Consider the following 12202-nt stretch of genomic DNA (forward strand, 5'->3'; position numbering starts at 1 on the left):
TTAACATTGTAATTAGCATACTATGTATATGATGTATTTTAGAGTTAGATATTAACATTTTATACTTCTGTACCTTTTTAGACCTGATGAATTTTTACCGTGTATAAATAAAGATTACTTAAAAATATCAGTGTACACCGTTAATGAAGTTTTCGATGACGTTCAACGAGGAGGTTGAAAGTTAAGGATCACGATAGGATTAGGGTAGGATTATTTCTGTGTCTGTTAGTTTCCTCCCGTATATACTTTAGCTTTGTTACATATTTTCATTTGCTATTGATCATTAATTTAATTTATCTAAATAATTTACTGCCCATGCAGTGAGGCCACTGACACACATTAGCACTTATCAGTTAGTATAGGCCTGTAGCCAGTATTGAGGGAACAGAGTAGAGACAGAGTAGACATTTGTCCATAGTTACCCGAAGGATCATTAAGGCAATTAAGGAGTCAGGTCAGTAAAAAGAAAAATAATTATTGATCTTTCATCAAAACTGCGTAAGGTTGGACATTTTCAGTTACTGTTTGTTGAATTCTTTATAGCCAGGGAGTTCCCTAGAAAATACTTTCCGGAAAAAGTTTGGAACACCACGCACTTTGCTTAAAATAGTCGGAGTCTCGGGATCTCGAAAGGAGAGCAAGCGAGTGCGCGCACAGCCAGTGACGTATGATGACATTGTTGGATTTGGTGAAGCCTCAGCGCGATAATGTTGAAGTTAGACTGAAACCAAATGTTGCAATTATTTACAGAATTTTTTGTTTAAGTCGGTACACCTGATTGACGCTAAAACGATTTAAACTGATAGCCGGAAGCAGAAATGAAATTGTTCACAGTAATCGCGATATCATTTTTTCAAAATAAGAGGTCGAAATTTAGCCAGTCGATGAATAGAATTCTAAGGACCAAAGACATAATTGGGCACTTTTGATTATTATAAATGAGACGAGTTTTTTGTGCTTAAAAAAACTGGTAAACCAGAGCAAGAGATCATTAACAAGGGAATAAAGAATATAAAAAAAAATTTACTGCCACCAAACTCTACATCGGGTGACTCAGGATCTGCACAATACTGATAATCGTGTTGGAAGAAACGAGCCAGGTTTCACAACATAAAGACAAACGTAGCTTTCATGTAATCCCCCTAATCCACTACAACAGAGCTAGGGTTTTTTGTTATCATAATCTTTTCAAAACCTGTCTGATTTCGTTAAGGAACTAAACCGGGAAGTAAGGCGATCCCTAGTCCGCGTCGAAAGCGGATCCTGATTCATTTTAGGTTTAATTTAATGACTGAGATCTAAAACAATTTCTTTACGATCGAGATCTTCGTCGGGAAGTACTTACTCAGCTGTTGATATAGTAGAAGCAAAGTAAATTTATTTTGCGCACGGTTAGATTTAAAGCTACCAACTTGGCATGAGGGGCCGTGCAATCAAACAGATTGTCGGGAAAGAAATAGTATCTTGATTGTTCTGTGATTAAATATTAATTAGAAATTGACATTTGTAGCGCAAAGAAGTTAGATTTCGTGACATTAGATTTCACAATAATGTAGACAAAGTCCGAGTATATTTACGATATAAAATGATGTAACTACATGCATTATCTTAGGCTAAATAAGGTGAAAGAACGTGCGATTTTGTAATAGACACTTAATTTAGATACATTACAATGGGAACGTTTACTGTACATGTGATTAATGTAAAAATACTGCCTTGCGCAAGGATAGTAGAAGAACCACTGTATACTTGGAATGTTTTAGTTGATCGTTGATCGTTTAGTTACGTTGATCGTTGTGTTACGAACGTTGAATATGTGAGAATTGTACATCGCAGTAGATTGTCGGATTGGATTAAATCGTGTTATTACATCGAAAGATACAGTCCTCTTGATTTGTTTGAACCAGCGGAGCGGGGTTAAAAGAATTCCGCAACATCTGGTCCTTCGAGCCGGATTAAAGAATGTCCAAGAAGAAAGTTAGAGCAGGCCATCGAGGATTTCTAACGGGGGTCCTTCCTGACGTTGACGAGTGCCTAAACAGCTATGAAGCTGAGAAGAAAGTTGAACTTGTTAAGTGGCACACAGTCCTAAAAGAACAGCTTGACAAGATCTTGCCTCTTGACGAAGAAATTTATGCCGAACTCATAGCCAATGAAAAATCCACCGAAGAAGACATCACGGCCGAGATAGACAGAGCTGCAAGATTGAAGGCTGACGTACTTCAAAGACTTGCAGCTATCGACGAAAAGCTAACTGTGTTGCAGCCTGGATTGAGCGAGAGTCAAAACGTGAGTGGAACTCCTTCTAGTCCTTACCAGGACGTCGTTGAGAACGGAGCGACCTCAAGCTCGGCGAACTCCAAGACCGTCCGGGTGAAACTTCCAAAACTGGAGGTACGAAAGTTCAGCGGAAAGCTGGAAGAGTGGCAGGAGTTCTGGGATTCCTTTGAAAGTGCGATACATTCAAACAACAGCCTGTCAAACGTGGATAAATTCTCGTATCTCAGAGGCTTACTGCTAGAGCCAGCGAGATCGGCGATTACAGGATTTTCCTTAACGTCCGCGAATTACGAAGCAGCGGTTGAATTGTTGAAAAAACGTTTCGGAAAAAAGACCGCAATCCAAAGAACTCTGGTGAATGAACTATTGAACACAAGACCTGTGTTTAATGATAGCGACACGGCGAGATTGCGCGGCCTCTATGATTTCGTGGAGACAAAATACAGAGCCCTTCAAGCGTTGGACGTCGACGAGCGTACTTACTCCGAGATAGTCGTCCCCATGCTGCTGGAAAGGATTCCGGATTCAGTACGCTTAACAATCTCCCGAGGAAAGCAGTACCTGGAGTGGACTCTCAAAGACTTGCTGGATTCTCTGTTGACGGAGGTTGAATTGCGGGAAGATCATAATTTAACTGCGCAACGGGGTGGATCGAATGACCGCAGAAAGGGACCCCAAACAGCGAGTGCGTTATTCACTAACAAAGGAGGGGACAAGACAGCTGACAAGAGATGTGCATTTTGCCTTGGAGGCCACCCCCCAGAAGATTGCAAAAGGGTACAAGACATAAAGGAACGTAAGAAACTTTTACTTAAATTTGGTAGATGCTTTAATTGTATTGAAAAGGGCCATCGCAGCCGAGACTGTAGCGTAACAATAGAATGTAAATTATGTAAGGGACAACAAAATTCTTGTTTGTGCATGGCCAAACCGCAACAGGCCTCGGGGGGGAATCAAGATAGACCAACGGGAGGTAATGGCGATCGGCCCGGGAATAACGTCAGCGCTCAACTTGGGGGTACTGAATGTAGGATAGCCCTCCAGACAGCCCAAGCATTGATTAAGGGGGGTACGCAAGGGAGGGTTAGAGTTTTGTTTGACTCTGGAAGTCATCGATCTTTTGTGACCGCTAAAGCGGCTCTCAAATACGAGTTACCCGTAGAAAGAAAGGAATGGATCACGATTAGTACTTTTGGCCAGAAAGGCAAAGAATCAGGGCTGCGAGATGTCGTACGTTTTGACATAAAGCCTCTTCGTGGCGGTCGTGTGCAGGCGCTCGAAGCTTATGTTGTGCCAGAAATCTCACACATAAGCAACGAGCATGTTGAGGTTGTCAAAAACGACTTCCCGCACTTGCGTGACCTTTGGTTTTCTGACGTCTGTCAATCTAAAGAAGAGCTCGAAATCGACCTGCTAATAGGAGCGGACTACTTGTGGGAATTTCAAAGGGGTCGGACGGTACGGGGGGAGTCGGAGGAGCCCGTCGCGATAGAAACTGAACTGGGATGGGTGTTGTCGGGTCCCCTAAAAAGGCGATATGAATTTAGCGAAGCGAGTGTTCAGGAAGTGTCAGTAAACTTCATATCGCAAGACAGTGCAGGTCTAGACAAAGCTAGTTTAGACCGTGAAGTTAGCAGATTGTGGGATCTAGAAAGTTTAGGCATAAAAAGTAGCGACGAAGTGCATGAATCGTTCGAGAACGAAATATAATTTTTAGAGGGGAGGTACTCGGTCAAGCTGCCGTGGAAACTAGGGCATGACCCCCTTCCGAGTAATTTTGCAAACAGCGTGTCGCGCATGAAAGGTCAGTTGAAGAGACTAAAGAGTGAACCAGAAGTTTTGAACGAATACGATTCGATTATAAAGGAACAGCTAAGCGCAGGGGTGATCGAAAAAGTGTCCGAATTGGAAGAGCCGGGTGGGAACGTCCATTATTTACCCCACCATGCAGTTATTCGTAGGGATGCAGAGACCACGAAGCTAAGGATTGTCTACGACGCTTCGTCGAAAGAAACCAAGAATGGGACCTCCTTAAATGACTGTTTACATACGGGGCCATCACTGAATCCCTTATTATTCGATATTCTTGTAAGGTTTAGGGAGAACAAAATTGCACTAGTGGGGGACATTGAAAAGGCATTTTTGAATGTAGCTGTGGATCCAGAAGATCGCGATAGTTTGAGGTTTTTGTGGGTTGAAGACGTGCGTGACAGTAATTTGAGTGTTGTAGTGTACAGGTTTTGTCGCGTCGTTTTTGGGTTAAATGCCTCACCCTTTTTGTTGAATGGGACGATAAGACACCATCTGGCTACCTATGCAGAAGCAGACCCTGAATTTGTGAAAAGAATGATAGAGGGATTCTATGTAGATGATTTAGTGACTGGGGAACGAACAGTTGATAAAACCTTTACCCTTTACAAGAACGCAAGGGAACGAATGGCCAAGGGGGGATTTACCCTGAGAAAGTGGAAGACCAATGACCCGGGACTAAGGGAAATGATCAGCACATGCGAGAGCAACAAAACAACCCGGGAAGTGGGTAGACTCGAGGACGAAGAGACTTATGCCAAGTCGAAACTAGAACCCCAGGGTGGAACGAAGGGAGAAAAGGTGTTGGGTCTAGCTTGGGATTGTGAAAACGATACCCTTCATTTTAACTTTCAGCATATAGCCGACAAGGCCAAGGGGTTGGAAGCAACAAAAAGAAATGTATTAAGTCTACTGGCAAGTTTATTTGATCCCTTGGGGATGGTTAGCCCTGTCACCGTCGGTATGAAGGTGCTTTTTCAAGAAATTTGTAACAGCAAATTCGATTGGGATGAGGTTTTGACGGGAGAAATTAAAAGAAAATGGGACACGTGGGTCCAAGATTTGGCAGAAACTAAAGAGATTAATATAAACAGATGCCTTTATGAGACAGGGGGAGGGGATGTAACAGAGTGTTATTTACATGGGTTCGGGGATGCCAGCAAGAAAGCCTATTGTGCCATGGTTTACTTCGTGTACCGCACGAAGGATGGTAAGGCTCATGTAAGATTAGTAGCCAGCAAAACTAGAGTCGCCCCTCTAAAAGAACTTTCGATTCCGCGCTTAGAATTAATGTCGGCGAGAATACTTGCGCAGCTCATGCACACAGTGAAGAACGCGTTACAGTCACAAGTCAAGTTGGATGGCGTGAGGTTCTGGCTGGACAGCAAGACAGCTCTCAGCTGGATAGAAAACAAGGGCGAATGGAAGCAGTTCGTGCGCCATAGAGTGAATGAGATTTTGAAATTGACTGACAAAGAAGATTAGGCGTACTGTTCGACAGAAGAAAACCCAGCTGACCTTGGTTCCAGGGGAGTGTTAGCCTCGCAGCTAAAAGAAAACCAGCTTTGGTGGCGCGGTCCATCATGGCTAACAGAACGACCACACGATTGGCCGGTGTTGACAGAAAGCTTACGAACCCCAGAGAGCCTGATCGAACAAAAGAAAAGCGCGGCTGTAATGATGACAAAGGCGGAAATTGCGAGTGGTATTGCCGGTGTGATTGACGTGAATGACTACAGCACGTTACAGAGACTCGTCAGAGTGACAGCCTGGATAAAGAGATTCATTGACAACTCAAGAGCAAAGGCAAAGCAAAACGAGAAGCGAACTGGAAGATTAGAAGCGGATGAATTGAAATGCGCCGAGATTGAGTGGCTGAAGTCAGTCCAAAGCGATTTAAAGCAGCAGACTAATTTTAAGCAGCTAGTTAGCGAGCTTGGTATTAAGAAAGACAGAGCTATTTTAAGATGCGAAGGTAGACTAGTTAATTCAGATTTAGAAAGTGAAGCCAGGAGACCAGTCACTTTGCCCAGACAGCATAGATTCACAAGGTTGGTCATAGAAGACTGCCATCAGAGAGTTCATCATAGTGGAGTTAGAGCTACATTAGCTGAGTTAAGGTCAAGATATTGGGTCCCAAGGGGTAGGCAAGTGGTAAAGCGAAATTTGAGTGAGTGTGTTACTTGTAGAAGGTTTACTGGGAAACCCTATAGTACCCCACCGACTGCTGCGCTTCCTGATTTTAGAGTCAAGGAAGCTCCACCATTTTCGAGGGTAGGGGTAGATTTTGCTGGACCACTCTATGTAAAGGAAAAATCGGGGCAAATGGGCAAGGCTTATATTGCGTTATTTTCATGCTGCGTGACAAGAGCAGTGCATTTAGAGTTGGTAGAAGATTTGTCTACAGGAACGTTTAGGCGTTGTTTGCGAAGGTTCATCGCTAAAAGAGGAATGCCTGTGTTGATCGTTTCAGACAATGCGAAAACATTTCAAGCAACAGAGAAGGCGCTTAAGAAATTATTTGACCATCCAGAAGTAAAAGCAGATTTAGAACGAGACCGAATTGAGTGGAAATTTAACTTAGAAAGGGCACCCTGGTGGGGAGGATTTTTCGAAAGAATGGTTGCCAGTGTGAAGGGATGCCTGAGGAAAACTCTAGGAAACGCGAGATTGACATTTGATGAATTGGCGACTCTGCTAGCTGAAATAGAATGTACACTCAACTCAAGACCATTGACGTACGAATACAATGAAGTGGGAGAAGAGGCTTTAACACCATCACACTTGATTTATGGGAGACGCATCAAAACACTTCCAGACGAGGTTGCTGAACCAGACGATGCCATTAATATCGACAATTGCTCTGCAAGATTTAAGTATCTCAGCACTAGGTTGAGTCATTTTTGGAATAGGTGGCGAAAGGAGTATCTTGCAAACCTGCGCGAATTCCATAAGTGTAAGTCAGGAAAAAGAGAAAGAGAGGTAGAAGTAGGGGATGTAGTTGTAGTTTACGAGGAAGAAAGGAAAAGGGGTGAATGGAAGATGGGAGTTGTAGAGAGACTAGTGACAGGTAGAGATAACGTAGTTAGAGGAGCTACTGTCAGAGTCGTTACGAAGGGAAAACCGATTCGACTTTCCAGACCAGTTCAGAAACTTTATCCGTTGCAGTTTCGGAGCGAAGGGGAGGGAATACGAGCACTTAGCGAACGCAGGCGGAATACAGAAATTCCGACAAGAAGAGTCCCTCCTAGAAATGCGGCCTTAGACTCTACATGGAAATCGAGACTAATGCTTGACTCGTAGACGAGTCAAGGGGGGGAGTGTGTCGGGAAAGAAATAGTATCTTGATTGTTCTGTGATTAAATATTAATTAGAAATTGACATTTGTAGCGCAAAGAAGTTAGATTTCGTGACATTAGATTTCACAATAATGTAGACAAAGTCCGAGTATATTTACGATATAAAATGATGTAACTACATGCATTATCTTAGGCTAAATAAGGTGAAAGAACGTGCGATTTTGTAATAGACACTTAATTTAGATACATTACAATGGGAACGTTTACTGTACATGTGATTAATGTAAAAATACTGCCTTGCGCAAGGATAGTAGAAGAACCACTGTATACTTGGAATGTTTTAGTTGATCGTTGATCGTTTAGTTACGTTGATCGTTGTGTTACGAACGTTGAATATGTGAGAATTGTACATCGCAGTAGATTGTCGGATTGGATTAAATCGTGTTATTACATCGAAAGATACAGTCCTCTTGATTTGTTTGAACCAGCGGAGCGGGGTTAAAAGAATTCCGCAACACAGATATTTAGGCAACAGAAATAGACATTTGTCCTTAAACTTTGCCCAACAGGTCAAAATTCTTTTGTGTAAACACTTTACACCCAATTATCAGTCTCGGTTTTCTTTTCTTCCTTTCGACTTCCTTTCTATTTTCTCTCTTTGTTTGCCGACTTGTTACTTTACAGAAACGTGCCATCAGAATCATATCTAAATCAGCTTTTGACGTTCTTTTTGTAGTTACTTAAGTTGTGTACATAACTGAGATTTCTCTCATTTATTGATTCTCTCGCCCTCCGTTCAAATGTATGTTTTTTTTATATATATATATATTTTTATATAGAGTGTAAACTATACAATGTAATACGCCAGGGGAGGGTTCCAGGGGTTCCGGAACCCCCCCCCCCCCCCCCTTACGCGTCAAGGAACCCTCCCTCTCCTATTTTTAACAGTGATTTTATCCCAGCAAGAGTGTAATGGACTCTCGATTACTGAAATTCTTCGTTTTGTTCTATGCTTACAATAAGTACCGTAAACGTTCTTGTGGTATCTATTTGCGTTTCACTTGCATTTGCGGAGACATGAGCAGAGCTGGGATTCCTGTGTAACAAGATGCACGTGTGTGCACAGCAGAAATGCCCGCGAAATTAGTAGACGATTCATTGGTGTTGTTCGAGCTGGTGGCTTTCGTAACAATGTTGCGATTGCAAAAGATCGATTCATTCGTTTCACCAAAAAGGCACAGCGAAACATTTAGTGATAATGCGTAAGGAATTCGAATCAAGACATTTTTCCGACCCTAACATCGATTATATTGACGAAATTCCAATCCCAGAACCGAAGAGACAGAACAATGACAAAGCAGGGAAAGAGGAAGAGTCGAACCAGCAGAAGAAACAGGGCCTCCATCCAAGAAGTCAAAGGAGCAAAAGTAAAATAGCATTCTAAATTGAAAGATCTGGCCCTGGCTTCTCGTTCGGCGTTGGAATTTGCTTGGTAACAGTACGACTGTTCGACTCTTTGGTTGTTATAATTATCAACACATTGCATTTGCGAAAGAAATACTCTACACTCTTTGAGAAATACAGGTATATTTCTATTGCTTATACATCATGGCTTCTGTGTTTTATCCTTTAGCAAATCTTATAATTAGCTCACTAGCATTTATTGAGACTTGTATTTCAAAGATTGATTTAAACAATTCTATAAAATTCGCTGTTTCTTCTTTTTTTGAAAAAATCCGCTTTTATTTGAAAACTCTTTTCATCGAATGAAGTAGTAAGTGAGGCAACGTCGCCCGATAGAGAAGAACGCCAAAGTCTCGTACGTACGTAATGTAAGGATTTTGGACCAACCGTGGTTTCGTTGGAACCAATTTGGAACCCCCCCTCCAAGAAATCCTGCCTACGCCCCTTTACGTATTTAAAAAATTATCATCTCCCAGTTGGCTCGATAGCTCAGTTGGTAGAGCGCTGCCCTGGGCATTTTTTCATTGTCTGTCCCGGTGGCCTGGCTTTTGTGTACCCCCCAACAATTGACGGCCTCGTGATTTTCACCTCACAGCACTGACACTTCCTTTCAAGGATAAATTCATCGCAAAAGACGATAGATCTGCGTTAATTATGTCAAAGGAGGACAAAATTAAGTGACGGAAGATCCACAGACTCCAGAGAGTACGTTTGGGCCGAATTAGCTTCCATTGGGATAAAGGTTTGCCCAGAAACGAGGAAATCAACTTTTTTTTTTGCCTATACCGTAGGGCATTGGAACAGCTCGTTTGTCGCCGCCGTCGGTCATTTGCCGGTTTGTTAAAAAAATAATAAATAATACTAGTACTAATACTAATACTAATACTAATACTAATACTAATACTAATACTAATACTAATACTAATACTAATACTAATACTAATACTAATACTAATACTAATACTAATACTAATACTAATAATACTAATGATGATGATGATGATGATAATAACAACAAAAAATAAATCGTGTGGTTCCACTTGCGATCAAATATAAACAGGGCTAATAACTGAGAAAAAAAGTGATTTATTGAAGTAGATCTACACCACGCACAGTCGGTGGTTGAGACTAATGTCGGAAACGAGATATAAGCGTCACGCAATGCCAAATTATAAGCGCGATCTTTAATCTTTAATTAGCATAATTTCCATTAGCAAAGCTAATCCGGCAATGGAGCAGCCAGCGGACGCACAATAGGTTAAATTATACATACAGTACATATAAAGAACTGATAAATTCCGAGTACGAGCCAGACTTGACGATGTCAGGTGGTAACGCATTCCATGCTGGGATTGATCTTACATAAAATGAGTGTTTGTAAGCGTCGACTGAAGAGAACGGTAGACTTATCTTAAAGTCATGACTCGCCCTTGTACGGCTGTACGCGGGCACAGAGGTAAGCTCGTGGGGGAGGGAGCTGTTAACGTGACCTCTATGTATTTGATAAAACATGCCGATATCACATATGCTACGTCTTAAAGGGGCAGTATCATGGGGGATCGATGGGAGATGTCATGATTTTTGGCCAAAATTCACTAAATTTAAACTTTGAACACTGTGTTAATTAATTTCTCAATCTCTAATTTAAAGAAATATTAATAGTGATTCAAAGACGAAAGGTTGAACCAAAATATAGTACAACCAGCGATTTTTGATGCGTTACAACAGCGAAATTTGTAAACGTCCGCCAGACGTTTTCAAATTTAAACCCCTCTCTATCTTGGTCATCTGCCGGCGAAAATATCCGTGGATAGTTTCTTTGCATTCTTATAGTCTTTTAATGGAATTTTGTCATTATATCTTGGCTACAATCAACCGAATAGCGTCTTTCCGATTTTCGATGTGGTACTAAAAATAGCGTGATACTCCTTTAAGGTTACCCGATACCTTCAGAGGTGTCTCGCGTTTAAAAGCGATGTACCGCGTCCAGTTTAAACTGTAGATACCTAAACCCCTATATCAAATTAAAGCTTATAGAGCTGGCTATCAAACCATACCAAGAATTTTGAAATAAAATAAATTGTCGAATTTTTCACGACCTCTAATTGCAAGCGTCCGAATCACCTTTTTAAAGCTACAAGTCAAATTGAATTTTGTTTTTTGCTAATTTAATTTGCTCCTCAGTTTCCGGACCCAAAGCGCTAAAAAAACGTGTCTGTGTTTTGCCATATTCAATCGCAGTGAAAAGTTATAGAGCATTTTTGAAATAGCATGAAAAAAATGTGGGTTAATCGTACAAAAATCGCTCTCGGAGAAAAAATATTTCGAAAGAAAAAGTTCGCAGACACGTTTTTGTTGTTTATATGTTAAACTAGCTACTGTTTAAATTTGAAGGCAAACGAACAAATTCCTTTTGAGTTTTAGCTCTTTGAAGTGGCTCCTCCAAGTGAACAAAATTTATTCGAGAAAACAGTGCTTAAAATTCGGCAATTAATTTTTTTTCAAAATTCTTGGTTTAGCTGGATAGCCAGTTCTATAAGCTTTAATTTGATATAAGGGTTCAGGTATCTACAGTTTAAACCGGACGCGCTACATCGCTTGGACGCGAGACACCTCTGAAGACACCTCTGAAGGTACCGGGTAACCTTAATTGCAGTGAGGGCCAATTTAGGTCCGTGAGCGTAGATGATACACTACTATAACGGCTATAATCGTTGTTAACAAACCGCGCTGCGCGGCGCTGTACAGACTCAATGCAGTCAATCCCTTTCTTGGTGTGTGGAGACCAGGCAACAGTGGCGTATTCAACAATCGGGCGCACTAAGGATAGCAATGTTCTTTAACAGATCTGTCACACGATGAAAGGTTCCTCTGAAGGATCCCTAGGACTCTCATGGCCTTCTTTTTGGCTTCAACACACTGCATTTGCCAGCTCAGCGCACATGTTATGTAGACACCGAGATACTTTTGATAGCAAGCACCGTCGAGCTGCACATTACAAAGGGAGTAGCTAAACTTAAAAGGAGACTTTTTTAAAGTAACTGACATAACAAAACATTTTGTAGGAGCAAATTTCATCTGCCATGTTGACGCCCACGTATCTAGTTGATCGAGGTCTCGCTGGGGAGCTAGGTGATCTTCGGTGGAATTTATCGGACGATAAAGTACACAGTTGTCGGCAAAGAGCTTTATGCCAGATGCAATTCTTGGTTTTCACGTGACGTCACCAAATTCTAAAATTCAAAACTGGGAGGCCTACAAAATTTTTACCTTCATTCAAGGAAAGATTACCTAAAAATATGTCTGTTCACAATTTCTTAGCTCGATGTCGTGCTTCCTTTTGAAAATAG

The 12202-nt window shown here is 41.5% G+C and overlaps 3 protein-coding genes and 1 long non-coding RNA gene across 7 annotated transcripts in view; 2 read left to right on the forward strand and 2 right to left on the reverse strand.

The window, feature by feature from the left end:
• Positions 1-12202, forward strand: part of LOC146462742 (uncharacterized) — a 93000-nt gene that overhangs the window by 77308 nt on the left and 3490 nt on the right. The window lies entirely within an intron of this gene.
• Positions 1-12202, reverse strand: part of LOC146462743 (uncharacterized) — a 142569-nt gene that overhangs the window by 77207 nt on the left and 53160 nt on the right. The gene's annotated exons all lie outside the window — the stretch shown is intronic.
• LOC146462746 (uncharacterized) overlaps positions 1-12202 on the reverse strand; it is an 87224-nt gene that overhangs the window by 26408 nt on the left and 48614 nt on the right. The gene's annotated exons all lie outside the window — the stretch shown is intronic.
• On the forward strand, positions 1444-5150 carry LOC146462747 (uncharacterized). The gene has a single exon (XM_085085247.1). The coding sequence runs from the start codon at positions 1963-1965 to the stop codon at positions 3988-3990; it is 2028 nt and encodes a 675-aa protein (XP_084941373.1). The 5' UTR covers positions 1444-1962; the 3' UTR covers positions 3991-5150.

The sequence above is a fragment of the Pavona decussata genome, unplaced genomic scaffold (assembly GCF_977016875.1).
Source record: "Pavona decussata unplaced genomic scaffold, jaPavDecu1.1 SCAFFOLD_185, whole genome shotgun sequence".
NCBI lineage: Eukaryota > Metazoa > Cnidaria > Anthozoa > Scleractinia > Agariciidae > Pavona > Pavona decussata.

Bases quoted from the DNA above. Each gene is read 5' to 3' on its own strand.
- LOC146462747 (XM_085085247.1), top strand. From the start codon at position 1,963: ATGTCCAAGAAGAAAGTTAGAGCAGGCCATCGAGGATTTCTAACGGGG.